The sequence below is a fragment of the Parus major genome, chromosome 6 (assembly GCF_001522545.3).
Source record: "Parus major isolate Abel chromosome 6, Parus_major1.1, whole genome shotgun sequence".
NCBI lineage: Eukaryota > Metazoa > Chordata > Aves > Passeriformes > Paridae > Parus > Parus major.
The window spans coordinates 2,086,657-2,114,059 of NC_031775.1; the positions used below are offsets into that span (position 1 = coordinate 2,086,657).

Sequence of the window (27,403 nt, forward strand, 5' to 3'; positions counted from 1 at the left end):
CACCAGAATGCTTCCCACAGATCCACAGTTCACCAGCATGAGCAACCGGTCAGGAGACGCTCAACCACAAGTGACACGTGGAAAAGCCTCTCCAAAGCACTCCACACCAGGGATACCTCAATCCCACCTCCCTGATAATCCAGAGTAATCCCCCAGCCCCAAGCCTGCTGCAATCTCCCCGTGGCAGATCCCAAAGCACCCGCAGCCTGTGCACTCGTGTGCCCCGGATCGCTGAGCAGTCAGTGCAAACCCATGAATCACACAAAAGTTACTCTCTCCCTTTCTCAAATTAGGCTGCTCCAGTACCAACTGAATGGGCACAATATTTGAGTTTCATGTTGCTTAACAACCTCACACAAATGGCAACAAATTGTTCCTTGACATTTTTTGGTGCCTGGAGAAAACAGAGCCTCGACAGATGGAATTTGTCTGTTGCTCTCTCCTGGTTGAGAAGCTTTACATTGCTTTCGTCCTCGAGGAGCTGTGACAGGGAAACCTGACACTGAGGTGAGAGCACTGACCAAGTTTTCATTCAAACACAAGGCCAGGACCCGTTGCTTTGAGGACCTGCTCCATTTCTAAAGCTGCCTCATTCCCAGCTCAGTGACCTGCAGGTTTTGCTTGCCTTCTTTTTTGGCTGTTTTTAGTTTTAAGTGATCCCCCATAACCATTTCTTCAGAATTCATGTGGTGCTTCCTCAGCACGTGCTTACACAGCAGTTTCTTGCTTTGTGGCTGGATTCAGTGGGGTTTGCACCACATCCTGGTGACCTACTCTGAGCTCAGTTTCCTCCAAACTGGTAAAGGAAGGATGCCTGATAACCACACTGATCTATCAGATTTCTTAGAATGTGACTGAAGAGTTCCTGCAGTTCCTCTGTCAGCACTCCCAAGGAAATGGCTGGAGCTGTGTCAGGAGAGGTTTAGGGTGGAGACCAGGGAAAGGCTCTTCCCCCAGAGGGTGCTGGCACTGCCCAGGCTCCCCAGGGAATGGGCCTGAGGCTGCCAGAGCTCCAGGAGCGTTTGAACAACGCTCCCAGGGATGCACAGGCTGGGATTGTTGGGGGGTCTGGGCAGGGACTGGATGATCCTTGTGGGTCCCTTCCATCTACAACACACCTGAGGAGGACTTGGGCACACCAGAGATCTGTCACCTGTGAGCTCTGTAGGAAACCCTCTGCATCTCCATCTCCTATTGTTTGATGCCACAAAATAAAATGCCTCAGTTACTCAGTACTACAAAATGAAAAAGTGTTAACCAGGATCAAAGAAATGATGAGCAAGTACCAGAACTGTGAATTTTGTTATTTATCTGACATGTTGATGATCCCTGTTGGAAAGCAGCCCCATAGAAAGGTTATAAATTAGAAGAGTGGTATGTCTTACAAACTCTTCCTTATAAACTCTCTCAGTCAGATATGTTATTTCAGATGGCAACTGTCTCCACTCTGCTTCTCGGGTTCCTGTTGCCATAGAGCCCAGGCCTCGAGCCAACAATCCCTCCAACCTGAATGGGAGCTAAATGTCACCTCTGGGCATTCACTGTGGGGCTCCCACCCTTCAAACCACCCCTGAGCAGCCTGTGGGGTTGGAAAGGCAGGTCCCATGGGCTGTTAACATCCAGTATTTCTGCTAAGGAAATGGGGCAGGGCAGCAGGGCCAATGACTTGCTGAAGACTCAAGCGGTCCCAGAGAGTCCAGAGACTTGGGGGGGGAATTGATGATGAGAACAGTCCTGGTGGCACAAGGACTGGGGCATGGAAATAAGGCAGGGAAAAGCACCCAGGCCCTACTCTGAGCCTCTGGATACAGCTGAGGTCACTGTCCACAGCACAAACCACTGAGAGAAGCACTGCATCATCTGTATCACCACACTTCTCCTTTCCCCTGAAGCAGGAAGTGCTGGTTGCAAAAGCCAAGCTCTCTGTACTTGGAAGAACCAGCTGCAGAGGTTTCACAGCTCAGGAGTCACTTGCTGGCCCCAGCTGACTCCCCATGTGTGCTGTGACACTGGTGGAGCAGTTCCTGGCTGGTCACCCTGGGCAGGACACACAGCCAGGCTGTGGGGTGCAGCACCAGCTTGTCCCCCTGTCCTGGCACGTGTGTGACATTGACACCACGACAAGAACAGGTAATTTGGTTTTCAGCACTGTGCTGGCCATGTCCTGTGTGCCCTGGGATCATGGAGAGAGCTGCCATCAAGATCTCCTGGATGAAGCACCATGAGCAAGCCCCGTTGTTGGAACTTGTACTGGAGGGGTAAAAATGTTAAAAAAAGGATAAAGCAGGAAGCAGAGCTGGAGCACTGAGGAGCAGTAAATGCTCCTGCCTGGGTGTCTCAACTGCTTGTGGTCCCAATCCCTGGATCTAAGCTGAGTCTGGATGTTCCTGTGACACCCAGGAGTGACAGCAGCCAGGAAGGAGTTTAATCCTTCCAGCCTTTTCCTACAGATGGATCTTGCCTGTAACCTACAACAGCCTGATGATGATGAACTGGCATGTCCAGGCAGATGAAAGGTGACATAAAATGTTGAGAAGCCACACCAGCCTTTCCCAAAAGGTCCTAGAGAGACTTGGCTGCCCTGGTTAGTCCTGAAAGGAACAACAACCAATTGTACAGCTGGGGCCTGCACTCACAGCCACAAAAAGTTTTTTGGAGAAATTTCAAGATGAGAAGATGATCTCTGACTCTGGTCTCTTCAGAAATGGAGCAAACCAGAGTTCTTAGGGCTGTGGAGAAGGGGTCCTCACCTACATTCCCATTTCAGGGACTCAGCACCACCCACAGGGTGGCTGGAAGCTCCTCCCCTGACAGGGGACAGGAGAGCTCAGAACACCAAGCAGCCCTGGGGCACTGCCAGGACCTGCCTGTGGAAACCTGTGGCAGCTGCTGGACAAGAAGTTCCCAGAAGAGAAGGACAACTGGAAGCACAGTCTCCTGTGGGAATACTTCACCTAACAGTGTTTGCAAAGTACCAGGAATCCTGACAGCCCTGTCAGATGCTGTCAGAAACGGCACTGGGAGGGGACAACAATCTCCTTAAAAATACATTTGTGAAACATTTCCTCTCTGCTTTCAGGTGTAGCACATCTCAACAGAGGTGTGAGGGTTATCAGCCAGCCATAAAAGATATCCAGTACAGATGGACAGGGAGCAGAACTTCCAGGAGGTTTTTTTTTTATTCAAAAAACAACACAGTGGTTATAAACCCAGCAGCAGAACATCCATCTGCTCTCTCTCTCTCCCCCCTATCCTGTACCTGACTTTTATGTATTTCTAAAGGAATTTTGATTTCCAAGAAGCTGCTTATTTAAATAAATGCAATATGGAAACTTAAAATAGACACTTTATGATCAAACCTTCCTGTGATTTTCTCATCTTGGAATACTTACGCTGTAATTAGAAATTGGTTTGTTCACTGTCTCCACAGTGAGACAATCCCCAGGAAAACTAACACCACATTTACAATATTATTTCACTTAATTCAAAGGAAGGTGTTTTGGGGTTTTTCTACAGCCTTGGGTGGAAATGGAAAGCAGAATGGTCTGGGTTGAAAGGGACCTCAAAGACCATCTCATTCCAACGCCCTGCCATGGGCAGGGACACCTCCCTCTAGCCCAGGTTGCTCAGAGCTCCTAAACACACACATTTCTCAGTTACTAATGAGCATTTCCTCAGGAATTTCCCCACAGGAGGGGAAGTCACAGATAGAAAAGGCCTGGCTTACCTGTAGATGATGTTGAGCATGCTGTGCTCGCAATCATTGGTGCTGTACACGCTCAGTTTGTCCAGCAGGTCCAGCAGATGTGTGGAGAAATTGCTGTCAAACTTGTTGATGGTGGCTTCAAAGCCAGATGTGAGGTGCAGGCTGTCAGCATGCTCTGCTAAAAGCTGCCAAGACAAAGGCAGAGTGGCCCCATGTGTTTGCTGAGCTGCACTTGCCAAGGGGCTGCAATTACTCCCTCCATTCCCTAACCTGCTCAAAAATACTGCCATCGAACTTCACAGCTGCTCAGCCTCTGGAATAAAATCTTTCCAAGTCCTTGGTAGTTAAAAGCCCTGCTGTGCTCAGCCTGGGAGAAGCCCAGAGTAGATCCCAGCTGAGTTATCCACAAACACATGCTGCCACTGCTCATTTTCAAGCAGGAGGAAAAGCCAGAAGGCAGAAAATGTGTGTTGCCTAAGGCAGGCTGTGACCTCTGCAGCTCTGTGACTGCAGTGGTGCTGCAGATGTGTGCCAGAGGGGCTTTCAGAGGGACAGGAGGATCTGCTAACCACAGAGCAAATCCCCTGTGCACCTGGACAGAGAAATATGGACAAGACAGCTCCCCCAGCTATGAAACCCATGGGCTGCAAAGAGCCCCGCTCACACTCTGGGAATGGGAAGGTGCTGGCACTTCAGAAAGCCTGGATGTGGCTTCAAAGCAGACTTTGAGAACCCCAGCAGCACTCCACACTGCCCACAATCACACAAAGATTGTACTTTTGGGGTCAGATGTGGTCTAGAAGCCAGGAAGGGCTGTCTGCAAGTGGCCACCCTGGCCAGAGTGCCAGCCCAGCTGTCTCCCCGTGCCCCACCTTGTTGGTCAGCTTCTTCTTGGCAGCCTCCTCAGCACGCTCCTCCTCGGTGGGCGGGCCCAGCATGGTGCCATGCTCCAGGGTGAGCCTCTCCATCTCCTTGTCCAGCTTCATGCTCTGGGTGAACCTCTGGTGAGGGCACAGACATGTTGGGGACACGGTTACAGCCCGTTTCTTCTGTGCTCCACGGTGGGCTCTGCTCTGGCCACCCCCTAACTCCCAGGAAAGCTAGCTCTGAGACTGAATTCAGCAAGCTGATACACAGATCCCCCTAAAGCCACTGGAAAGTAGTTTTTAGAAAAGCTGTGGGCTCCCTGATGCTGGCTGGAATGTGCCCATCAGCTCACCCTCAAGAGAGGGTCTCTACAGAGCACTACAACTTAAACCTCAAGAGAGGGAATTTGGTCCAGAGGAACCTCACCTCAATATGGAAAAATGAGGATTTTGTGGAGTAAGAAGTCACAGAAACCATCTGGGAGAGGGTGTGAGCTGTCAAGCCCTAAAGCTGCTGACAGGGGGAACAGAGGCAAGTCCATGTGGAGCTGGCAAAGGGACTGTGGCACGGGGGGGCTGCACACACCTGCATGCAGTTGGTGAACATGACACACACAGACATCAGCTTGGAGAAGATCTTGAGCAGCTCTGGGTTGGTGAGCATGCAGTCCTTCAGGCAGTTGTCTAGGAAGCTCGTGTGGTGGCTCAGGACATCGTCAATGTTGGATGCCTGTGACAGGAGAGCCCAACAATGACAAACCAAACCAGGGCTGCTGTGCTGCTCCATCCCAAAGCTCCATCCCAGCAGCCTGCCTCTGCCAGGGACCTCTCAGGGTGAGAAACTCCTCGTGTACCTCCCAGAAACATCCTGAGGTGGAGACTGCACCTGCATCATTGCCTTCAACAGTCCCTCACAGGCCTTAAACCTTTGATCTGTCACTTCACCTCCCCACAAACTGCGCCTGCTTTCATCACCCAAGCCCCCCCTGGAAAGGATGGAGCTATTTGCTTTATGAACTTGCATTTCCTTTGTTTTTAAATCTGCTTGTCATGGGCACTCCCACCTCCAGAACCTCAGTAAAGTCAGTGAAAACAAGAGGAAAAGAGAAACACAAATTGAAGAATCTTAAATGTCAATAAGCTTATCATTAAAACATACTGGCTATGCAGAAATAATCCAGAAATTTACTTTAGGAGCCAATAAGGAGTTGGGACACGCAGCACTGCGAGGATTCTGTAAGATTTTTGTTTACCTCTGCTATTCCAACAGGCTGTTTCATTCTTGAGTTTTAAATGATAGGAAACCCCTCCCACAACCCTTTAAGCTACTGCAGAACAGGGATAAATGCAGCTTTCTAATGCAATGAAGATGATGATGAAATTGTGTTGATGGAGACAATGATGACGTGAAGATGAAGATCCCAGCTACAATTTTAGGAAGAAAGCACCTTATCTTTAAGTGAAAATGCACAAGAGAGAAGTGTGACAAATAAAATGCACCATAAGGCACTACATGAGACCAGTGAGGATCATCCTTTCTCCCCCAAAAAAAATACAAATGAAAGAAGAAAACAGGGACAGGATAACTTCAACGATGGCCTCCATGCAAGTAAAGTAAACTGAGTGATTTATATTGCACGCCTAAACTCGCAACAAAATTAAGAAATAATTCCCATATTATCCAGGAGGTTGACATATGAACTCCTCTCATTCAGAAGTTCTTGTCAATAACATACAGAGACACTCACAATCCTAGACCTGCTCCCTCCTGTGAATTCTCCAGAAAAAAACATGACAGGGCAACAAAAAATGTTGGTTAGCTGACCCCAAAACAGCTCCTCAGGGCACAGTATGAACTGGGGCAGAATCAGTTGATGCTGAAGATCCACAAGGGTCATCAGACAGCTGCCAAGAGAGCTGATTGCAGGGGTGTTGTGTTGTTTGGTACCTCAGATGAGTGGTTTGCAGGGTTTAAGAGCAAAACGATGTGCAACCCAGAAGTGTCTGATCACAGAGGGACAACCAGAGGGAATAATAATAATATTACTAATAATGATAATAATAATGGCCTCTTTTACCAAACATTCCCAGCATGCCAGTCCTTGGCAGTTTCATGGAAGAGAAAGCACAGGCTCTACTTCTACGAGCACTGTAACTTGGCCAAGGAATCAGCTGGAGATGCCTGGACTGCTTTATGATCTTTGCACTCTGCATCCACCCTCCTTTTCCACAGCTCTTTCTCCTGTGTAGGGAATGTTGAGGAGAACCTGCCTGAGCATAACAGGGAGTGTGAGCTGGGCAGAGACAGGGGGATGCAGCACAGGAAAGGGATGTGTGACTAATCAAGCAGAAAGGTGGTGCAGAACAGCAGCACTCTGCAACGTGGCAGGAACAGCAGCTCCCAGATATTTAAATACTTCCAGCAAAATCAACAGACACCTGCAGCCACTGGGATTAGACATTACATTTGTTAAGATTTCCATTCCAACTTCACTCACCAGCTTCAGGTTCTTCTCCAGAATGTGCCATGTTGGCTCCATCACTTCAAACATCATGTAATACTGGATATTCTGCACAAAATTCAGCATCCGCTGCCGCAGTGTGAAAGCACCAGCAAACCTAGGGGAGAAATCACACCCACACAGCTCAGAGCTAGCAAATGCCACGGAGAACTATCACCAGGCTTGCACAGCCAAGCAGAGCTAAATATTTCTGTCCTAGCAAATGCCTTGCTGCAGTGTGAGAGGGATTATAAAGTCATTGCAAACCATCTCTGATTATTCTCCGTGGCTTTTCCTCAATTAGTTGAGTTTTGAACCTGTCACAGATTTTAAGTATATGCTTATATAAAACTAAAATTTTGATATTAAATATTAAAGCAACTTTACAAGCAAGTAATGAGTGAAACCTAAAATGTTACAAATTGACGTCTCTGAGCCTGTAAGACATTTGTGAGGATCTTTTTGACTTCAGTGTTGTCTGAGCTATGTCATGAAATACCTAAAGAGGAAGAAGGAGACCCAAAACTGAAAACAAACAAACAAAAAAAGGCTGTACCACTTAGCTGAATGCAGGGAGAATTGCTTGGCTGTCTTATTGCTGATCCAAACGTTGCACAGCTGCCTTTCCACGTGCTTGCAGTAGAACATGTGTCTGAAAAGCATCTGGTACCTTGTCAGTGCTTTCCTGGAAAGAAATGAGAAGCCCATCCAGATGAAGGCCTGTTCTGATTGACAGACTAAGCTGTGAAGGCTGAGGCTGCTCAGAGGTAAAGAGACTTTACACAATATGTTCCTCACGCCTTCAGACGTGCGCGGATCTGCGCTGAACCGAAGCAAGAGAGTCACATTTGCAACCATCCCAAAGAATTCCTCTCCAAGGAGACCCTCCCCCGTATTTCCTGCCAGTGGGTACATCACCAGGCTCCTTAATTCCCTCCTGCTCCACGCAGGGGTCACTCACACAGGGGCTGGGAGGGAGGGTTCAGAGACTGTGCTCTTGTACCCAGCACGCTAAGGCTGCGATGGTCACCCAAGAATTCACCAGGAGTTTAGAATTCACCCAAGAATTTTTCAAGAAGAGGGGAGGAAAAGCTGTAACCAAGCTACAGGCAGCATTACCCCACCAGCAACACACTGTCACAAGCAGATGGGGCTGCTTATTTATAGCTCCGGGACTGGATTCAGGTCTGTGCTCAGACACTTGGGCGTAGGTGTCTGCAGAGCTCCAGTCGATACAGTTCAGGAAACCTTCCCAAATCCTATTTTCACTTCCATAGCTACCACCAGAGCTAGCACACTCTGTTGGGAAGGAAGAGACAAAATTCCAAAAGCATCGCGGCGTCGTTAGGAAAGTCTCACCGATTCAATGGAATTTTTAGAGGGGAAATTAAGGGAGGAGTTAATTGCTGGCATTCAGCAATTTCAAATCTGCCACTCTGCTTGTCCCATTTGATTGTGGCTCACAGCAGTGTTTCTCCAGGGAAACAAGAGGCAAATTCCTGCAGAAAAACGAACCATTTGGTCCCTCACGACTCAGTTAAGTGCAAAATAACCTGTTAGAGTAGCAACAGCCTGTATCCTTTGAGTCTGCAACCAGGGGCACCAGAAAGTGCAGGTTTTTTCTGCTCTCCAGGCTTGAGGAATGTTTGATTCTTGCATGGAAAACCTCTTTGTGAGAGTACATGACTGTTTTTCCCTCAGTGGATTGATGTCTTACCTGTTTATGATGAGGGACAGGGGCCACTTCACAATGTAGTCAAAGGAAAAGGCCTCCAGGCCGCTGAGGGTGAGCTCCGTGGGGTCTGCACTGATGATGGCCTTCTCCTGCTTTGTTTCTATGGCCAACACCCTCAGGAGCTGTGTGATGAGGTCATGGGGCATCAAGTCAATCTGTAAGGGAAGAGCAGGAAAAAATGGAGCCACAGGACACCCACAACAACTGAGGAACAACAGGCAAGGTGCCCGTGCTTAAAGTCACTCTCGAGTTGTCACACCGACCTAGGACACAGCAGGTTCTCACAGGCACACAGACCTCCCCAAACCAAGGCAGGCCTGCTGCTCAAAGTCAATTATCTTCTGCTTCCACCCATTCTCACCTTTAAATCATCCTTGAAGGGATCAGTGTTGGCTGTGCTCATTCTCAGGGCTAATTCCAGCAGAGCCTCCAGCCTTGTCGTTATGATGTCATCTACAGGCTTCTTAAGTTCCTCCTCTGTCAGATCCATGAAGTGAACAAAGAAGTCCCCTTGATCCATCAGGAAATAGTGTTTTATAGATCTGCTCAAGAAAACAAAGGGACAATTGATTACCTTTCTGAAAGACTGGGTTAATCCATATCAAACCTGAAGGAACAAAGGAAATCAATTCAACGAGCCTGCAGGGTTTGATCCCAAAACATTTTTGTTTCTGGAGAGCAGGAAGCCATAAATAACCAGTTTGGAAACTAGTCTTTTATGGATGTCTCCTCCTCCCTACCTCCTCAGTCAGGACACTTCTGTGTAGTCAGATCAGGGCAGCTGCTGATATTTTTTTTTTCTTTTTGCCTCTAAAAATGCAAAGAAACCCCTTGGTGTGCTGGTGTTTCTTCTCTCAAATCTCCTCCAGTTGAAGGGCAGCTGCCAATTCTGAGCAGAATCCTGGACTCCTCTCAATGGACAAATATCTGTGCTGATTTTTTTTAAATCCAGCAGACTTCTGCTGTAACAGGACACATAAACTTTGATTTTTCACCTGGCACCAGGGAGAGTTATGTGCAGTGGGCACAGAGCTTGGAAGTAGCTCTGAGGTGAGCCTGAGGATTAATCAAGTGCCTGGCCAGAGATCACACATGGTAACTGCAGACTTTGGAGCAAAAATAGGAGCACAGCCACAACACAGTGTGGCTCCAGACTTCTGATCTAGACAAAGCCCTGACCTAGTTTTGGCAACAGCCTTCCAAGGAAGCTGGACCAGAAACCCCCAGACATCATTCCTACTCAACATTTCTATCATTTTACTTTTTTTTTTTCCCCTCTTCAGGGAAAAAAGCCCAAATCTTGTTTTTTTAGGTCAACCTTTCTAAGTGGAAATACAGAGAACACCTTGGTAATATCCCAAGAGAACAGAGCTAACTTCAAAAACGTATGTCCCTTAGCAGAACCAATCTATTTATCATGCATTTGGTAAAATAAATCCAACCTTAGGTGAGCCACCAGCTCTTTCTCCTCCATCAGGAAGTCCAGAAGAACTTTGCTGGCATAGTTATATGCTTTTTCTATTTGTTCCACATAGGCTCTCTCTTTTAAAGTGTAGATGACCTCTTTGGCCACAGGGCAGGTGACATCTCGCCCACATTCCCGCACAACATTTAAATATTTCCCTGAAATTAAAAAGAAAGAATGTCCTATACTCACCCCTGCTGTATAGCCAACAGGGAAACTTCCACACCATTCCCTTCAAGAGGAAGATATGCTGAGAAATGTTTACACTACGTTGTGCTGAAAGTTGGAAAGGATTTAGGCACCTTTCAAAAGATGATACAGAATTTTAAAATAAGCACCTGGTATCACATTTAAGGGGATTTAGAAATGGTTTCATTTCCCAGTGGTGACAAAACATCTCTGCAGGTGGCCTGAAGCTCTGCAGATCTGTTGCTCTGCTTCACAAGTCACTTTTGGAGAGCTTTGAACAAGGATAAGAGATTGTATACTTAAATTAACACTGAGATAGTCAAACCTCAGGTGCCCAGCTCCATCCAGCTAGAAAACCTACCCACAAAACGGCACTGAGACAGACAGCTCCCCTTGCTGCTGGGCCCCTGTGTTATTTTATTTATAGGATTTGGAATTCTTTTTAAATATGATCCTTCTGTTGCTCTCAATTCAGCTGGACAACCCCATAAAGTGGCAAGGCACAGTAAGATTTCCTTTCTCTTTACACAAGGTCTCGAGGTTCCTCTCACAGCAGAAGCACCTACCTGTGCTTAGGATTTTGTCAGCCATCTTCTGCAAGAAGGAGGGAATCTGCTGCTGGACAACAGTGTATCTCTGATCCCAGTACTTGTCATTATAGTCCTCTTGAATCTTCTCCTTCTGCAGCTCATGCTCCTCCACCATGAACTCACTGAACAGTTAAAGCAGATGTTTAGGGGCAGGAAGTGGAACAATGAGAATTACTTTTTTTTTGACCTGCAAACTGGTAATGTGATCTATCAGAAATAAGGTCTCCTAAGGACACAACCAATCTAGAACTGAAATTTGTCTGTGGAGCAAGAGGAAAAGCACTACCCAGTGTCTCTGATCTGCAATGAGAAACAGAATTTTACAGGGTTCATAAACCAAGGCTAAACATTATCTGTCTGTCAGTGCAGGGGTGAGGAAAACTGGCCTTTGTCCACCTCTCACCAGCAGAAAGGCGCTAATTTCAGATATTTTATCCTCAGCTTTGCCCTCACCTTAGGATTCTGAAAATGTGGGAAACAGAAATGCTGCACTAACTATCAAATACAGCAAAATGCTTCAAAACACTCTACAAAAGTCAAAACACTTTGAGAGGGTTGTTTCAGGCCCCTGGGAGATGCAGACTTGGCAAAGCACATCAGTAATTCTGAAGTTTTGCGCTTCATTTTCATTGCTTAACTGTTCTTTACCTGTATGGATCATTAATGATGCCTCTATATATCCACTTTTCCAGGATTTCAAAGTAAGGCACGCTGGCTGCCTTGGTTAAATACAGGCACAGCTCCTGGGCCTGGCTGTCCCCTGTGTAATTGAAAGTCTTGTCATGGAGCAAACTCAGGGTTGATCCTCCCATACACTCACCCTTATCCACAGAAGTAGCTGGAATTTAAAAATACAATATAAGACACTTAAATCCTGAAAAGTTCCCAGACAAAACCCTAAATGGTCCCCAGACTGGCTCCCTGAGCAGCCTGTGTAGCTGTAAGCAAGGGGCTGGACTAGGGATTCCTTCTGGTTATACACCCACACAGAACTGGAGAGGAGTTTGGAAAGGAGCTGAGGAGAGGCAGCAGTGGTGGATACAGCTGATGGGAAGGCCAAGGGCTGTGAAGGCCAAGGGCTGTGAAGGCCAAAGGCACATTCAGCCCTAGAACCTGAATGCTCTTCTCCAGAAGAAGTACAGTGCCCTCATGAGTACAATTACCCTAGGCTTTCTTCTTTAATACAACAGGAAATCAAAATGAGTCATGCCCTGCCTGTTTGGCCACCCTCACAAGCTGTCAAAATGTAAGGATTGTATTTTGGACATTTACCAAGTGAAGCCAGAATCTCCAGGGTCCTCATTGTGGGCTGGATGTAAAACCACAGCTTCTGCAGTGACAGAAGGCCCTGCCTCTGAAGATGCTCCAGCTGGGTAATTAATATCATGTATTCCTTGATTAGAGTCCGCATGGCCGCAGCCAGAGCATGATTGACCTGTCCATACTCAAAGGAAGACTTCTCCTCTATAAACCTGTAAAAAGCAAAATGAAAACTCTTTCAGGCAACGTAACTTGTGTAATTTTCAGGAACTTGTGGCTTCAGGACACTGTGCAGGCACACCAGTGGATCCTGTGCTGAAAAGCACACCAGTCCCTCTCCCTTATTTCCCATCCCACATTTCCTAGAAGGGAAAGCTGTGGGAAGATGTTTCCTCTCCAGCCATGAGGGAACTAGAACCATTTGTATAAGCAGTGTGTAGAAATTGAACCAGCACACAACTGGATGCCCAGAGGGGAGCAAAAAGCAGGAAATATGGAGAAATTCAAAGCAGAGTGGGAAGAGAAGGCAGCAAAGGCAGATATATCCTAACTGCATTTTACCTGAGGTTACCAAGGCCAAGACTGGAAAGAACAAAGTTGTGTGAATGAAAAAGCGAACTGGCAGCACAGAGGACAAACCCAGCAAAGGAAATTCTCTGTTCTCACAGGGAAGCCTCCTCCCCTGACAAAAGCCAGCTCTCTACCTGGTGACAGCAGAGTAACTTGCTGCCACAGGAAGAATCCTGGTCACCAGCTCCTTGATGGACAAGTCCAGGTTTGGGTCGAGTGAAAAGGCTCGGTTCTGCCTGCCCACGAGGGCCTGTGCTGTGATGTACCTTCCATCCACACCAATCAGAACGTACAGCAAGTCCTCCACAATCATGGATTCCTGGGAGGCTAATGGCAAAGTGCCTGTTTCCAAGGAGGAGACAAAAAAAAGGATACATAGTATGTGCCATCATCCACCTGTTTCAGTCTTGTACCTTGCACACCTGGAGAACAGTGCTCATTTATATCCAAACCAGTAGATGGGATCAGACATCCAACATCTGTGGCCACAGCTCCTGCTGCTGATCCTTCCACCCAAAAGGGCCCAGTTACTTCCAACACCAACAACTTCCCAACCTCCTTGCCACCAAAATATTCAAATACCCAGAAAACAGCTCAAATACAGTCACAAAGAAAAAAAAAAGTGCCAAGTTTTGGTGAGTGTGAACATCTGAACAGCATTTGGGAATGAGAACAAAACACTACAAATAAATACAGTTTTCCCTGTGTTTCACATACCTATTGGTACTGTTGTGTCAGTGCTTAGACTGGTGCCAATTAAGAAATCCCCAATAAGTGCAGGTCTCTCATACACCCAGGATGGAAATACTGGAATGGGCTGACCAGAATTCTTCTTGTTCTGCTTATCCCGAAGGATTTTTCGTGTAAGCTCAAGAGGCTGTAGGAAAAAGAGAGAGAGGGAAAGAAAGGAAAAAAAACAGGAGACTTTCAGAAGTCCAAGAAATGTTTAATTTCAAGGAGTAACTGACTGCAAACTGATTGATGGATTTGAGAATGGAGAGCAGAATAGCTGCTATTTCAGTAGCATGGTGTGGGGTTTAATTTCCCAGTACCACCTCATCTATTTGCCCCATTACTGCAAAAAACACATATTTTTTTATACTTTTGACCTTTCTACATCAAACAATACCTTTCTGCATCTGTCCACACTGGCCTGGGTGCTGGGACACACCCAGGGAAGCAGAACAGTGACACGAACAACCACCAGGCAGTGGCTGCAGGTTTGGAGAGAGCACCACATGAAAGCAGGAAACTCCTTCCAGAAGCACCAACATCCTATTCCAGCGGCACTGAACACCTCTGAACTCAATGCCAAATGCAACCCAGACAAATCCACCCACAGAGAGCTGGAAAATGATGGAGTTTTTTTGCTCTGAGTGGGAGCTGGTGAAGGAAGTGAGCTCTTGAAGACTGAAAGACTTTCCACCCCCAGCTCTGACACTAAAATAAATGGAGTGCAAGATCAATCATCAGCTGGGGAAGCTTGAGAGATGCACAACCTACATGAACATTTGGAGCCCCAAGTGCACAAACACAGGGCTGATGAAGGCCATTTCTGAAACTCCACAGATGTGTGTGTGAAAAGGGATATGTACAGGCTCATTTGACTTTCTTATTTACATCATGTGTGGGTGATCTGCTAAAAGGACCTTGATTTCCTCTGCTCCCCTAACAGAACTGGGACTTTCAGATGGAGAAATGGGAAGCATCAAGCAAGCTGCCAGCAATTCAAGGGATGGCTAAACCCCCACAGGAAACTGCAAACCTCAGTTGGCTGTATGAACATGTTCTGCTTGGAAGAAGGGCAGCCACCAGGAGGTCTTCCCAAATGGCAGGCAGGAAAACTTTCTTCACTGAGAGAGTGGTTAATCACTGGAAAAAGCTCCCCAGGGAAATGGTGGTGTCAACACCACTGGAAGTGTTCAAATCACAAGCAGAAATGGCAGTTGGGGACATGGTTTAGTGGGCATGGTGATATTCAATCCAGGGCTGGACTTGATGACTCTGATTTTATTCTATAACAAGAGGCAGGGCACTTCTGTTGCAGTTCAACCAGCTCTGGTGTGACTTTGTTAACTGGCAGAGGTCAAAAAAGTCAACATTTTGGCCATAAAGAACGCATCCACCTGAAAGGGAACACTTAACTTTCCCCAGCTCGATGAATCCTGGACCAAAACCGGTCCAAGCTGTAACTTCAATCACTGTAGGATCTGTGACAGTGCCAAACAATCCCAGGGCAGATGGCCCAGCACTTGTGGCACTGGTGACAAAGTACATGTCTCAGGGGCACGAATCACCTTCTCTCTGCAACTCGAAATTTAGGTCACTGTCACTACAGGCTTCAACAACAGCCTGGAGCAAACTCCCAGGGCTGAGAGCACGGCCCTCAGGTGGCACCTCAGCCTCACTCCTGCACAGGGTGGCAGATTGCCACTGCCATGCTTATGAACCTGCATGTGACACCTCGAGCAATGGCAGTGCCAACTTCCATGGAGGGAGATGAAGGGTTCGTCTCTGAGGTCCATAAACACCTCCAGCTCCATTTGTGACCCTCACAGACACAAGATCTGGGTCAGAGGCTGAGAAGAACGAACACTTCCAAGCAATGTCCTCCTGTCCCAGCCCTTACTGACTCACCAGTGCCGAGCACCAGCCCATCAGGGCCTTTTAACACAGTTCCAGCTCTTTAAGTCTGAAGAGACCACAAATGGAGCAGCAGGAAAGCACAAATCTTGGCTTGCAATGGCATTTCAATCCCTCTGGCTGTGAACTGCACATCCCAGAGAACGGCACTTCCAGGTCTTCCCTCTTTTAGCAAGTTCACACATAAATCCTGGTAAGATCAGTTATCTCACTGGAAATTCATCTTCCCCTCATGATCTAAATCACCCACTTGACTCAGATTGTCGGTGAAGGATCTGGATGAGTCAGGCCCAGTGTCTGTGCAGTATTTCAGTGTATGTGGGACAAGGCTGGTCTCACCACTGCTGACAGGGAGAGGGCTTGGACCCTTTGTTTAGGATTTGAGTTCTCCACCACCACATTCATGTAGGACTCTTCAAGCCCAGAGACCCAAAGCATGGGAAGTGGAAGGTCCATCCCTCTTCCCATTGAGGGCCTGAAGTGATCTGAGGCTTGTCCCCTGTTAGATTATGCTGACCAGGCATGAGAAGGCACTATGGACCTCTGAACATCTTTTCCTCTTTCCCCTCTGTCCTAAGAACTCTCCATACACTGTTGCCCCTCTGCCTTCTGCAGCCAAAATATCCTTATTCTGACCTATGAGTTTTTCACCATATTTTTTCCTTTTCTGTCCTGTCTGTCAGGTCAAGCCACCACAGTACAGTTTTTTATACAAATAATGACAGAATTTGGGATTTGAGTATTAAACTGCCCTTTTGCACTCTGACCCCACAACCTACTGCTGCTAGTGAAATGTTTAAATGTTTGCTAAGCCTGTGTCTCCAGCTGGTTTTCCTCTTCCTTTCTGCCTTTCCCATGATGACAGGTGGCTCCAAGCCCTGCCCAACATGGCCTTGGACACGTCCAGGGATGCAGCAAGGGCTGCTCTGGGCAGCCTGTTCCTCACAGGGAAGAATTTAACTGTGAATTTAACTTTAGAATAATCTCAAAAGAATTTAACCTTAACTGACTGGAATGGAAAAAGGCCACTTCTACTAAGAACAGCACCAAGATTTAATATGAGGTGACTAACAAAAGGGAAGATTTTGTGCCCAGAGCTTGGGAAAGGGCTTTGTACCTGCTGTGCACTGGAGTTGGCCGTGACAGTGCCCAGCTGCTTGCGCAGCTCCTCCAGCTCCTGCAGAGACATCTTGGAAGTGGATGAGGGGATGGAAAAATTCGTGCTGCTGCTGGTGGCTGCGTTTGCTGCGAGTTCTGCCCTTTCTTTAGCATTTTGTTGCAGGTAGTGGAGTGTCTGTACGTAGAAAAAGCAAAGAAAAGATTTTGTGAATGCAGGGCAGCACAATCTAAAGCAAGAAACACATGACCATGCCCTGGCTGTAGTGAATCTAACCACAGATCTCTCTGTCCCAGTTTTCCATGTCTTAGTGAGTTATATCAAGAGAAGCATAACTCTCAGGAGGGCTTTAGTAACTCAGTAAAAGCTGGAACTGGTTATTTGTTGAATTTTACCATCAGCTGTGCTTGAAATCACTGCATTGATGCTACTCTTCAACATTGGGTTCTAAATGAGGAACCAACCTCTTTGTCTTCCGTGAGTTTGGACAGCAGATAAACTAAAGAATCCAGATGTCTTGTGTTTTTAGACTTCAGCTCATCGTACTTCTTTAAGAAATCTTCAGGAGTTCGAGAAAACTCCGCTATTTTCACCTGTAAAACACCACATTAATATTAAATGGAGTTAGAGCAAACACGCAGCTCAGGCTGCAAAGTTTCAGACAGAGTTAGAGACTTCCCAGCACTTAGAGCTTGACTGGTGGATTGCTTTTAAAAATGAAAACAAATAAAAGTATGTCAGGTTTTAATCTCTAATATTTGGGAGATATTCAAAGAAAAAAGCTGGGTGCTTGTCACATAACTTGCATTTTATACCATTTTCATTTCATCATGGAATCACAGAATGGTTTCAGTGGGAAAGGAACTTCAAGGTGATCTTGTTCCATGGGCAGGGACACCTTCCACTATCCCAGGCTGCTCCAAGCCCCAAAGTCCAGCCTGGCCTTGGACACTTCCAGGGATCCAGGGGCAGCCACAGCTTCTCTGGGCACCCTGTGCCAGGTTGCCACCCTCCCAGGGAACAATTCCTTCCAAATACCCTACAAAATAACCTCCCTCTTTGAACTTGCCCCCACCCCAGTCCTAACACTCCTCCCACCAACACTCAAGGACTCTACCTTTTCCCTCCAAGCCTTCCCGCTTCACACCCAGAACCGTGACCCCCAGACCTGACCACCCCCTCTTGTTTTCCCCTTTTCCCCGCGGGCAGCGAGGCGGAGGGCGGGAGGTTCCCGGGGCGGCGGGCAGGACCTTGGCGCTGTGCGCGGAGACGTTGGTGGTGACATAGGGCGTGCGGTTCTTCTGCAGCAGCTCGATGTACACCTCGGCGCCCTCCCCGCCGTGCACCCGCAGCAGGCTCAGCAGCTCGTTCACGTCGTGGTGGATGCGGAACTCGCTCATGCTCCCGGCTCGGGCCACCGGCCCTGGGGACACGGGGAACGAGGGGTTAATCCCACTGCTCCGAGGGAAAACATCCCCTCTCAAGGGAGACGCTTCTGGAATGTACTCCTTGTAGGGTTTGGGTTGGAAGGGACCTCAAAGCCCACCTCATTCCACCATCCCAGGGTGCTCCATGCCCTCCCCAACCTGGCCTTGGGCACTTCCAGGGCTCCGGGGGCAGCCACAGCTCCTCTGGGCTGCTGCAGCTGAGACAACTCCACACAGGAAAACTAAGCCTGGGGGAGAATCTTAAATCGGGGCTGGCCAGCAGAGGATTTTTTTATCTCAGAAGGAATGCTGGAAGAAGTCCTGGCAGCCTGAACATTGCTGCTGCTTCTGAAATCACTCCAAAGCAGTTTTTCCCCAAGTTTAGGGGTCTTCCTATTCCACTGCCCACTTTACTACCTTCACTCAAACCCTGTGGAATATTTAAATAATAACTTTAATACTGACACAGAACCCTGAGTTGAGCTCAGCAGGTCAGAGCCTGGTGCTAAAAACACCCAGGTTGTGGGATCAATCCTGGAATGGGCCATTCACTTAAGAGCTGGACTGGATGATCCTTGTGGGTCCCTTCCAACTCAGAATATCCTGTGATTCTGTAAATCAGAAGCGAGACCCCAAGTCAGGAATCACGGAAAAAAATAAGGAGTTCCATGTGACACCCTGCACAGACTGTATCTGATCCATGTATCAAGCACAAGGATTCGCTTTGCCAAGATCATGGAATCACTTAAGCTGGAAGGGATCCCTGCAAACCTTGGTCCGACTCCCCACTCAAAACTGACTCAAATTACAATAGGCTGTGCAGGGCCTGGTCCAGCCCAAGTTTAAATCTCTTTAAAGGCCCAGGTTCCCCCACTACCTGGGGCCCTGATCCTACCGGGAATTCCCGCGGGCTGCTGAAGTGCCTGGGGGTCAGGGGTGTGGGGAATGAGGAGAAGCTGCGGGAGCTGGGCTGGCTCGGCTGGACACAAGGAAATGCCTGAGGGGGCACCGGCACAGCCGCAACCCGGGAAACCCGGGCGGGCCCCGGGCAAACAGCGAGGGGATCCCCATCCCCGGGATGACCCAAGGGGCCCGGGCAGCACCTCAGCCGCACCCTTCTCCGCCCCGTCCCACCCTCCATACCCAATTCGATCCCGTTATACCCATCCCATTCCATCCCACCCCATCCCTACCTGCCCGCCCGGAAGTGCAGCCACTGGCGCCGGGAAGCGCGGTTTGCGCATGCGCAATTCCCCAGCGCGGCCAGTCGGCAGCGCGCCCCGCGCATGCGCAGTCCCCGCGCCATGCTGCCGCTGCCGCCGCGCCTTCACCTCCTCCTCCGGGAGGGGCTCCCTCCGCTCCCTCAGGATCTCCCATCCCCGCACCCTCCTCAGCCCACGCCGCCCTTCACCTTCGCCCCTCGCCGCCTCCGCCTCGGCCCCCAACACCCGCTCTTCGAGGTGAGGCGGCCCCACGGGGCTGTGTGGGGCCGCTGCCAGCGCGGCTTGCCCCGGAGCTGAAGGGTTTGCGCTGTGCTTTGCGGCCGTGCCCGCCCGCCCACAGCCGCTCTCTGCTCCTCTCTAGGATGGGGACGTGCACAGGCACCTCTACCTTCAGGGCGTCCTCACCAGCCTCGAGGAAGTGGCCGAGAGACCCAAGTAAGTGAGGCGGTCTCGTCGCCACATCTGGGGCGAGCTCTGAGTCCGCCTGTCATGGGATCAAGGAATGGTTTGGGTTGGAAGGGTTCTTAAAGATCATCTCATTCCTCTCCCCCGCCATAGGGCACCTTCTGCTAGGCCAAGTTGCTCCAAGTCCTGACCGACGTGGCCTTGGGCACTTCCAGGGATGCAGGGGCAGCCACAGCTGCTCTGGGCTGCTGCAGCTGGCACAGCTCCAACCTGGGGGAGAATCTTCGTCTTGTTCTTGGATTTAAAATCCAGGAAGTACTTTCTGAGTGTTGTGCAAGGTTCACCTATGGATGCTTCTTAAAAAAACCATTGGCATAGCGTTGTCATCCACAACTGCAACTTTCAGGTCAAACAGCTCATTATTACCTTGCAGCTTGTTTATTCTTCACCAAAGCACCGTTTAACAGAAGGATGATCTAAATGATCCTGAAGCCACAATGGTTAATAAGTTTCTAATGGCAAATAAGTTCCCAGCTGCCAGCACCATCATGATCTTGGTTCCATTGTACCTGGAGCAATGCATTTAAGTAATTTTAAGTATTAGTCCCAAAAATTGCCAGGAGTATTGTGGCTGCAGGTGTGACTCTAGTGGAAGGTGTCCCTGTTCATGATAAAGGGTTGGAATCAGATAAGCTTTGTGGTTCAATCCAACCCAAGCCATCCTGGGATTCTCTGATAAAGTCATCTAGAAGGGATGCTTGCAGCTGAAATTAAGGCTCTAATTTAGCTTAAAGAGTGGATGTCCCAATTTCCCTGCAGGGTGTCCGAGTTCAGCTGCCACATCTCTGGGTGCAGCCAGGTGTTTGACACGCTGGAGGGCTACGAGCACCACTACAACACCCTGCACAGGAATGTCTGCTCCTTCTGCAAGCGCTCCTTTCCCTCTGGGAATCTCTTGGATATCCACATCTTGGAGTGGCACGACTCCCTCTTCCAGATAATGGCCGAGAAGCAAAATATGGTGAGCTGCCATGCCCAGCCCTTGCCTTGTGGTTGGTCTGCCCTTGTTTTTTTTCCCAGTTATGTCTTTTTTTCTTTCTCCTCCCTGCCTCTCAGTACCAGTGTCTGGTGGAAGGCTGCACGGAGAAGTTCAAGAGCAGCAAGGACAGGAAGGATCACTTGGTGACCGTGCACCTTTACCCTGCTGACTTTCGGTTTGACAGGCCCAAGAAGGTGAAAAGGTAACTGCAGAACTTTCCTCCTGTCCTGCAAGGAAAGTGGGGGGGAATTGGGATTGTTCAGCCTGGAGAAGAATAGCTCCGAGGTGACCTAATTGTGGCCTTCCAGTGCCTGAGGGGAGCTATGGGAGAGACAGAGACTCTTTACAAGGGATGGAGTGCCAGGAAAAGGGGGAAAGGCTTCCCATTCCTAGAGGGCAGGGTTAGATGGGATATTGGGAAGAAATCCATCCCAGATGGACTAGTTTCCTCATGAAGTACCTTTGATTTCCTTGGCTCTGGGCTCACGTGGCAGCTCCTGAGCCAGGATGTCAAATTTTGTCTCTGCAGTGGCTCCAAGCACACAAACTCTCCCATGGAGCAGGGTGACAGTGTGCCCATGGATGTGAGCGTGGACATGGCAGAGCAATTCCAGGTGAATCCCGTGGAAACAGGGCCTGAGGAGAACATGGAGATCTCTCAGCCTGCAGCCAGCTCCGGCCCCTCACTGCCAGAGAAACGACTCTACAAATCCAGGTCTGTACTTTGGCCTCTGGGGCAGATGGGGCTGGGACCACTCCATCTTATCAGCCCTTTACAGCACTGGGGTGTTCTTCATCCTGAAGATGAAAGAGGCAGGAATCCCATGTGTGCTTCCAAAGCCATTTTTGAAAGAAGGAAGTGTGAGGAAGAGCAGAACGTGGGTGTGCTGTGGAAGCTGTGTTTGTCTGCCCACCTGATCTCTTCCCAAGGTATTGCAGGATGCTGCTTCTGCTCTCCTGCTCCTCATTATCAACCAGCTGCAACTGCCCAAGTGTTACATTTGCTAACACACCTTTTTGTAAAGAGGCCTCCAGGACAGGAATGTGCAGGGTACACAGGAAATCCAACCAGTATTTCACCCATTCTTTAAATTATTTGGTGATTTGTCTGTCCTGCTCCTCCCACACCTTGCTCTTTCTACTCTGGGAGCTTCCAATGCCCCACAGAGCATTAAGCATCCCAGTGAGCCTGTGAGGGCTGGGCTGTTAGCATGGATTAAAGCCTGTCTCCCTTTCCAGGATCCCATCCACAATTTGCTTTGGACAAGGTGCCACCCGAGGATTTAAAGGCCCACGGAAGAAAGTCTGAAGGTCAGTGCAGCAGATTTGTGCAGGATGAGCAGACATGGAGCCAATGCCACCAGGGATATTTCCAGTTCCCACTCCATGGAATGAACCATTCAAACCAATTAAAGCTCTGCCAGCATTTGGGTCATGGGTTCCTGATGTCAAACAGAACTGGCACCACCTGACTGAGTTAAGAATCCTCAAGATTTTAGGAAGGGGAACCCAAAACGTGTGGTGAGGTGCTAAGGAAACTGTCCTGCAGCCGAGGCTGCACAGGATTGGGTATTTTAGATTTTGCCTCTTGGGGATAAAACACAGATTCAAGAAGTTTACAGGACGACAGTGTGACTGCATGGAAGCTGGAATCACTGGGAAAAGAAAATGGGGGGAAATAACCCCATCGGTCCTTGGTTCTGACTTTTTCCATCTCCATGAAGTCTCCTCTGCAGCCCGGCACCTGCTCTGGAAGATTTATCTGGGTCAGGAGAAGCGTTTTGGCAGGGAGTTAAAATAAAGTGACTTCCAACCCGGTGAATAAATAAAAGGAATTGTTACAAAATTGCTTCATAAAGAATTTAAGTGCTACTTTGAAGCCCAGGCAGGGTCAGATAAGTGGAATGAACCTCCCTCCCTCTGCTGCAAATACTGACAAAATCAGGTTGGGATGGAGGTTGCTTTCCCTGTTGCCTTTCCTTTCCTTTGTAATCTCATCCTCCTGGAAAAAGCTGGAAACACAGAGCCACTGGTTTTGGGGTCCTGGGGAATCTTGACACTCAAAAATTGTGCATAAGGGGAAAAAAAGAGGTTTCTGGAACAATGTTTATCCAAGAAGCTTAGGATCTATAATTGCGTTTTTTCCCTTCCCCCTCTCTGTGAGGAATAGAAGATCAAAGGGGCTTTGAAAAATCCTTGCAAATGGGAGCAGGGAATGATGTTTACGGAGATGTAGGAGATTTCCCAGTGAGTTTTAAAAAGCTTCGCTCTGTTTAAAACTCATCCAGCTTGTCCAGCCCTAATCCCTGCCCCGTGGGCTCTGGAGAGTGCTGCAGGAAAACCCTGCAGCCTCACGACTGCCTAGGGACCAAAAATCACTTCCCAACACTAAAGCCCAGAATGAGGCTTTTTTTCCCCACACTGGGATATCTGGGAATGGGAAGCAGGCCCCGTGTTGCTGGTGATGCCTGCAGGCTTAGGCCTGTGATGGTACAAAGGTCATGCAGCAGCCCAGTCTGCTCTTGCTTATGTGTTTAGGTCCACGAGTCCTAACCTTTTTCCCAGAGTCCAGGGTTCCTGAGTGCCTCACCTTGCTATTGGAAAACACATTGAAGTTGCAGTTACAGCTTCAGGGCTCCTGGCTGGCTCTCTTCTGGACCACCAGCTTTTCCCAGTCCAACAAAGTATTTCCCAGCTGGCAGTGGCTGTCAAAAATCCTTATTTCAAGCCAAAACTTGAATTTCCCATCTCTGCAGAGATCATGCACTGGCAGGAAGACATGGACCTGCCTGCCCTGGTGGGGTGCACAGGCTGCCATCTCCCTGAGCAGCAGGACCTGGATCCATCCAGGGCCAGGGAGGGACTTGGATCCGCCCAGTGCCACCAGGGAGGGACTTGGATCCGCCCAGTGCCACCAGGGAGGTGTAGGCCGGGCCGCCACGGGCCGGGCAAAGTGCGAGGCAGGTGTGGCAGGAGGCAGCCACGGACAGGTAGGTCCCTGCCAGCCCTGGCGGGCACGAGGGGTGGGCAGGGGGGGTGCTGGGGTCAGGGAGGAGCTGTGGGCACAGGAACAGGATGTGGGCCAGCACCAACCACAGGGCTTGTGCCACCACGTCTCTGCCATCTGTCTCTTCTCCACTCGAGGGCCATGGGACTCCGCAGTGTGAGCATCCTGCTGGGCATCGCCCTCCTCCTGCTGGCACCTGGCAACACCCAGGTGAGCCCTGCCTCAGCCTGCCCTCCCACTGCTCCCTCTGGTGAGGGGACCCATGTGTGACCCGTGCCCCCCCTCGGAACCCCCTTGTCTCCCCACAGGCTCTGAGCAGCTCCCGATGGAAGGACCTGGACACGGAGCAGGACTTGGCTGAGGAAATGTAAGAGGAGCCTGCATCTGGCTTGCAAAAACCAACAACACCCCAAAATGGAGGGTGTTTTGGGGGGATGGGGAATAAATCCCCCTTGCTGCTTTGTGTCCCCTGAAATTCAGGAGCTCCCAGCTCCATCTCCCTTCCCGAATTACGCCAACTCCCTGAGCGTCCAGCTGGTTTCTCTATTCCTTTTGTGGAACAAATAGTTTAAGTTAGCCCCTTTGCACCCTGAGATCCTAACTGGTGCTTCCTGGGATGTGGGCAATCTCACCAGGGTCCCTGCACTCCACTGGGGTGGGATTCCCCTGGGACAGGGTGGGATTTGGCAACCTTTCCAAGCTGATTTTGTTCCCTTCCTCCAGCATCCTGGGCGTAGAAGCCAACAAGCCATCAGAGGGTGAACCTGGTATAAAGGTCTTCTCCGGCAGTGCCTGGGCTCAGAGGGCCCCACCCCAAGTCCAGCACCCCCAAGATGATGCCAGGGAGGCCAGTGCCCGTGTGCCATTCTGGATGCTGGCCCCAAAGGTGCAGAATGGTCCGGAGGAGGATCGTGACCACCTCTACCACCCCGAGGATGATGCCAGGGAGGATGAAGTCTACAAGCCACTCCGGATGCTGTCCGTGGCGGTGCAGAATGACCCTGAGGAGGACCGTGACCACATCTACCACAGCTGAGTGGAGATGTACCCGGGCTGTGAAACGAGGGCTGGGATTTCCTGGGGAAATTTGCCCCTTCCCACCCAGCCTTGAGCCTCAACAATAAACCCACTCCCCTCTGCACATCCTGGTGGGCTCCTCATTACTGGCAGAAAGCTGCTGCTAATTTCAGGGCCTCCAAACCTGCAGGAACTCCCTCAGGATTACCCCAAGGCACCAGGCAGGATGAGGATGCTGCCCTGGGACAGGAGTCTCAGGGCCTCAGGACAGAGACTCACCCCAGCCTCAGTTCAGCCCAGGTGAGGCTGGGGCCAGGCAAACTCAGCATATCGGTGTTGTGCCCCAGAAGGTGCCACAGGCTGTCCCCTTGCAGGGGAACACGTGGACCTGTGCTCCACGAGGCTGCTCTTGCCCAGCCTTGTGTCAGATGAGGCGTGGTGGGGGCTCAGTGAAGCCCAACATTTCCCAGCTAAGGCAGGACCTCAAAGCAAGGATGCTCCATCTCCCAGCAGCACCTAGAAAACCCTTTAATAGCGAAGGCAGAGGTGGTCCCCACTGCTGGCTGTCACCCCAAACACGTATTGCTCGCCGACGGGTCCCGGTCCCCTCTGCGGGGTAAGGCAGGGGGTGGACGGGCTGCAGGAGGCCGTGGGGACCTGCACCACCCCAGGGACCTGCATCTCTTGGGCTCAGCTGTCGGTGAAGTTGGCCTTGCGCTTCTCCACAAATGCTGTCATCCCCTCCTTGCGGTCACTCTGCAACAAGCAGAGAGGTGAGGTTGGGGGGGTTGCAGCGGCCCTGTTATCCCTCATGCCAAGGGATCATCCCCCTACTCACAGTGGCAAAGGTGGCGTAAAAGAGGCGTTTCTCTGTCCTATTCCCCTCTGTCAGCGTCGTTTCAAAGGCTGAAAGCAAGGGAGAAGTTGGGGAAACCCCTCTGCCTGGCCTGGCAGCCCCCCAGGGAGTTTCCAGTTGGCCCCCAGCCCCTACCAGCATTGACTGACTCCTTTGCCATGGCAGCCACCAGCTTGGAGTTGCTGGCAATCTTCTCAGCGCAGGCGATGGCTGCGTCCAGCAGCTTTTCCACAGGGTAGATCTTGCTGACCAGACCTAGGATGGGCAGTGGGAAGTGGGGGGATGGCTCCCTGCCAGACTCCTGCAGTTCCAGGGCTGTCCCAGGCCCCCACCTGCCTCCTTTGCCTCCTTTGCTGAAATCCGGTCCCCGGTGAGCACCATCTCCATCGCCAGCGACTTCCCCACTGCCCTAGTCAGCCTCTGCGTCCCGCCGGCACCTGCGGCATTTAGGGAAGGTACAGAGAGGGATACCCGGGTGTCCCCACCCCAACTGGGATGGAAACCCTTGGCCTGTTGCTCACCTGGGATGGTTCCCAGTAGGATTTCGGGTTGCCCGAACTGTGCCTTCTCCCCGGCGTAGATGATGTCGCACATCATGGCCAGCTCGCAGCCGCCTCCCAGCTGGGACAGGGGAGGCCGAGATGGGTCAGGGGGTGCCGGGGAGGGCGCAGGGGGTGCAGGGAGATGTGGGGGACACTCACGGCATAGCCATTGACGGCGGCGATGATGGGTTTGCGGACAACAGAGACCTTGTCCCACCCAGCGAGGAAGCCACTGTTGTAGCACTCCTGGAAAGTTTTATTCTGCATCTCCTTGATGTCTGCGCCAGCTGCAAAGGGAAGTGCAGTGGGACACCAATTCCCTCCAAAACTTAGGGGTGAGCAGAGACCCCAGTCCTACCTGCAAAGGCTTTCTGGCTGCCGGTGAGGACGATGGCTCCCACCTCCGGGTCGTTCTCCATGGCCTCCAGCGCCCGCCGCAACTCTGCCATGAGCCCCTCGCAGAGCGCATTGAGCGCCTGCGGCCGGTTCAGCTGGATCAGCCCCACGTTCTTCTGTGCTCCCGTCTTCTGTACCAGCAGGTATTGGAATGCGGCCCCTGCCCGCAGCACCAGCACTGGCCCGTTAGCCCACCGGCTGCCGGGCACCGGGCAGACCCCCGGCCACCCTCGGCAACGCCTGGCCACCGCCACTCCGAGCTATTTAAAGGCGACCTTGATGCCAGCGGTCACCGGCAGCCGCCGGGACGTCACCGGGAGCTTGGCTCGGGGGAGCTCCCAGTGCCACCCTAGCCCGCCAAGATGCAGCCCCGCGACCACCCTGTGCTGGGACAGTGTGCGTGGTCCAGGCACCCGGTGCTGGCATTTGGACCCCGGTGCCCTGGTATGCAGTGCCGCTGCCCATACATGGCGCAGAGCCCCGGTGCCCGGTGCTGGAGCGCAGCTCCGGAACCACGTGTAACTCACTGGGCACAGGCCCGGTGCTGGGACCGTACCTTGTGCTGGGTCCCGGCGCCGGTGCTGTAGCCCCGGTGCACAGCCCAGGAACTCCGTGCCCGGCGCTGGGACCGTATTTGGAGCAGGGACCCGGTGCCGTGGCCTGGTGCGCAGCCCAGGGACCACGTACAGGGCGATGGGCCCATGCCCGCCAGGGGCTACGACCGTGCCCGGTGCCCGGCGCTGAGCGCTCGGCGAGGCCAAGCCCACCCACCCGCGGTGCCCTCCCGGCGCCCCTCCCGGTGCCCCGGTGCTCACCGGCGCTGCAGCCCCGTGCGCCGCTGGGGGCGCG

General features: G+C 50.7%; 3 protein-coding genes across 10 annotated transcripts in view; 1 reads left to right on the forward strand and 2 right to left on the reverse strand.

Annotated features, from left to right (window-relative positions):
* TUBGCP2 (tubulin gamma complex associated protein 2) overlaps window positions 1–19,298 on the reverse strand; it is a 20,227-nt gene extending 929 nt beyond the window's left edge. The window contains exons 1-17 of one of the 3 annotated variants that reach the window (XM_015633783.3): window positions 18,535–19,174; window positions 17,893–18,065; window positions 17,107–17,235; window positions 16,643–16,819; window positions 13,600–13,759; window positions 13,017–13,224; window positions 12,325–12,524; window positions 11,701–11,890; window positions 11,029–11,174; window positions 10,251–10,431; window positions 9,170–9,350; window positions 8,791–8,963; window positions 7,630–7,758; window positions 7,071–7,191; window positions 5,159–5,302; window positions 4,579–4,707; window positions 3,728–3,891 (exon numbers count right to left, since the gene is read on the reverse strand). In XM_015633783.3, the coding sequence (XP_015489269.1) occupies window positions 3,728–3,891; window positions 4,579–4,707; window positions 5,159–5,302; window positions 7,071–7,191; window positions 7,630–7,758; window positions 8,791–8,963; window positions 9,170–9,350; window positions 10,251–10,431; window positions 11,029–11,174; window positions 11,701–11,890; window positions 12,325–12,524; window positions 13,017–13,224; window positions 13,600–13,759; window positions 16,643–16,819; window positions 17,107–17,235; window positions 17,893–18,042 (2,582 nt within the window). In that variant the 5' untranslated portion in view covers window positions 18,043–18,065; window positions 18,535–19,174. Of the gene's footprint in view, window positions 1–3,727; window positions 3,892–4,578; window positions 4,708–5,158; window positions 5,303–7,070; window positions 7,192–7,629; window positions 7,759–8,790; window positions 8,964–9,169; window positions 9,351–10,250; window positions 10,432–11,028; window positions 11,175–11,700; window positions 11,891–12,324; window positions 12,525–13,016; window positions 13,225–13,599; window positions 13,760–16,642; window positions 16,820–17,106; window positions 17,236–17,892; window positions 18,066–18,188; window positions 18,208–18,534; window positions 19,175–19,262 lie in introns of those variants that run through there. The other 2 variants (XM_015633784.1, XM_033515577.1) reach the window with 2 other exon arrangements.
* Window positions 19,299–19,340: 42 nt separating this feature from the next.
* Window positions 19,341–24,886, forward strand: ZNF511 (zinc finger protein 511). 6 transcript variants are annotated; one of them, XM_015633882.2, is made up of 9 exons: window positions 19,341–19,529; window positions 19,654–19,727; window positions 20,517–20,718; window positions 20,814–20,938; window positions 21,266–21,666; window positions 21,976–23,726; window positions 23,881–23,953; window positions 24,052–24,110; window positions 24,467–24,886. In XM_015633882.2, the coding sequence occupies exons 1-6, from the start codon at window positions 19,356–19,358 to the stop codon at window positions 22,206–22,208; spliced, it is 1,209 nt and encodes a 402-aa protein (XP_015489368.2). In that variant the 5' UTR covers window positions 19,341–19,355; the 3' UTR covers window positions 22,209–23,726; window positions 23,881–23,953; window positions 24,052–24,110; window positions 24,467–24,886. The 6 variants fall into 6 exon arrangements, with proteins under 6 accessions (XP_015489368.2, XP_015489373.2, XP_015489372.2 ...); XM_015633887.2 differs by having other exon boundaries at window positions 21,266–21,451; XM_015633886.3 differs by lacking the exons at window positions 23,881–23,953; window positions 24,052–24,110; window positions 24,467–24,886 and having other exon boundaries at window positions 21,266–21,451; window positions 21,516–21,666; window positions 21,976–22,081.
* A 378-nt stretch (window positions 24,887–25,264) lies between these two features.
* ECHS1 (enoyl-CoA hydratase, short chain 1) lies at window positions 25,265–27,403 on the reverse strand (the record flags this gene model as incomplete). The annotated part of the gene is made up of 8 exons (XM_015632446.1): window positions 25,265–25,516; window positions 25,599–25,666; window positions 25,752–25,871; window positions 25,949–26,053; window positions 26,138–26,237; window positions 26,318–26,445; window positions 26,517–26,714; window positions 27,370–27,403. Coding segments are annotated over 8 exons (819 nt in total), but the record flags the coding sequence as incomplete, so codon positions are not given.

What these genes read in the sequence shown, in the direction of transcription:
- ZNF511 (XM_015633882.2), top strand. Translation starts at nt 19,356, where the DNA reads ATGCGCAGTCCCCGCGCCATGCTGCCGCTGCCGCCGCGCCTTCACCTC. An exon ending in CCCAACACCCGCTCTTCGAG is followed by an intron (nt 19,530 to 19,653) that starts GTGAGGCGGCCC and finishes GCTCCTCTCTAG; the next exon opens with GATGGGGACGTGCACAGGCA. An exon ending in AGGCCCAAGAAGGTGAAAAG is followed by an intron (nt 20,939 to 21,265) that starts GTAACTGCAGAA and finishes TTGTCTCTGCAG; the next exon opens with TGGCTCCAAGCACACAAACT.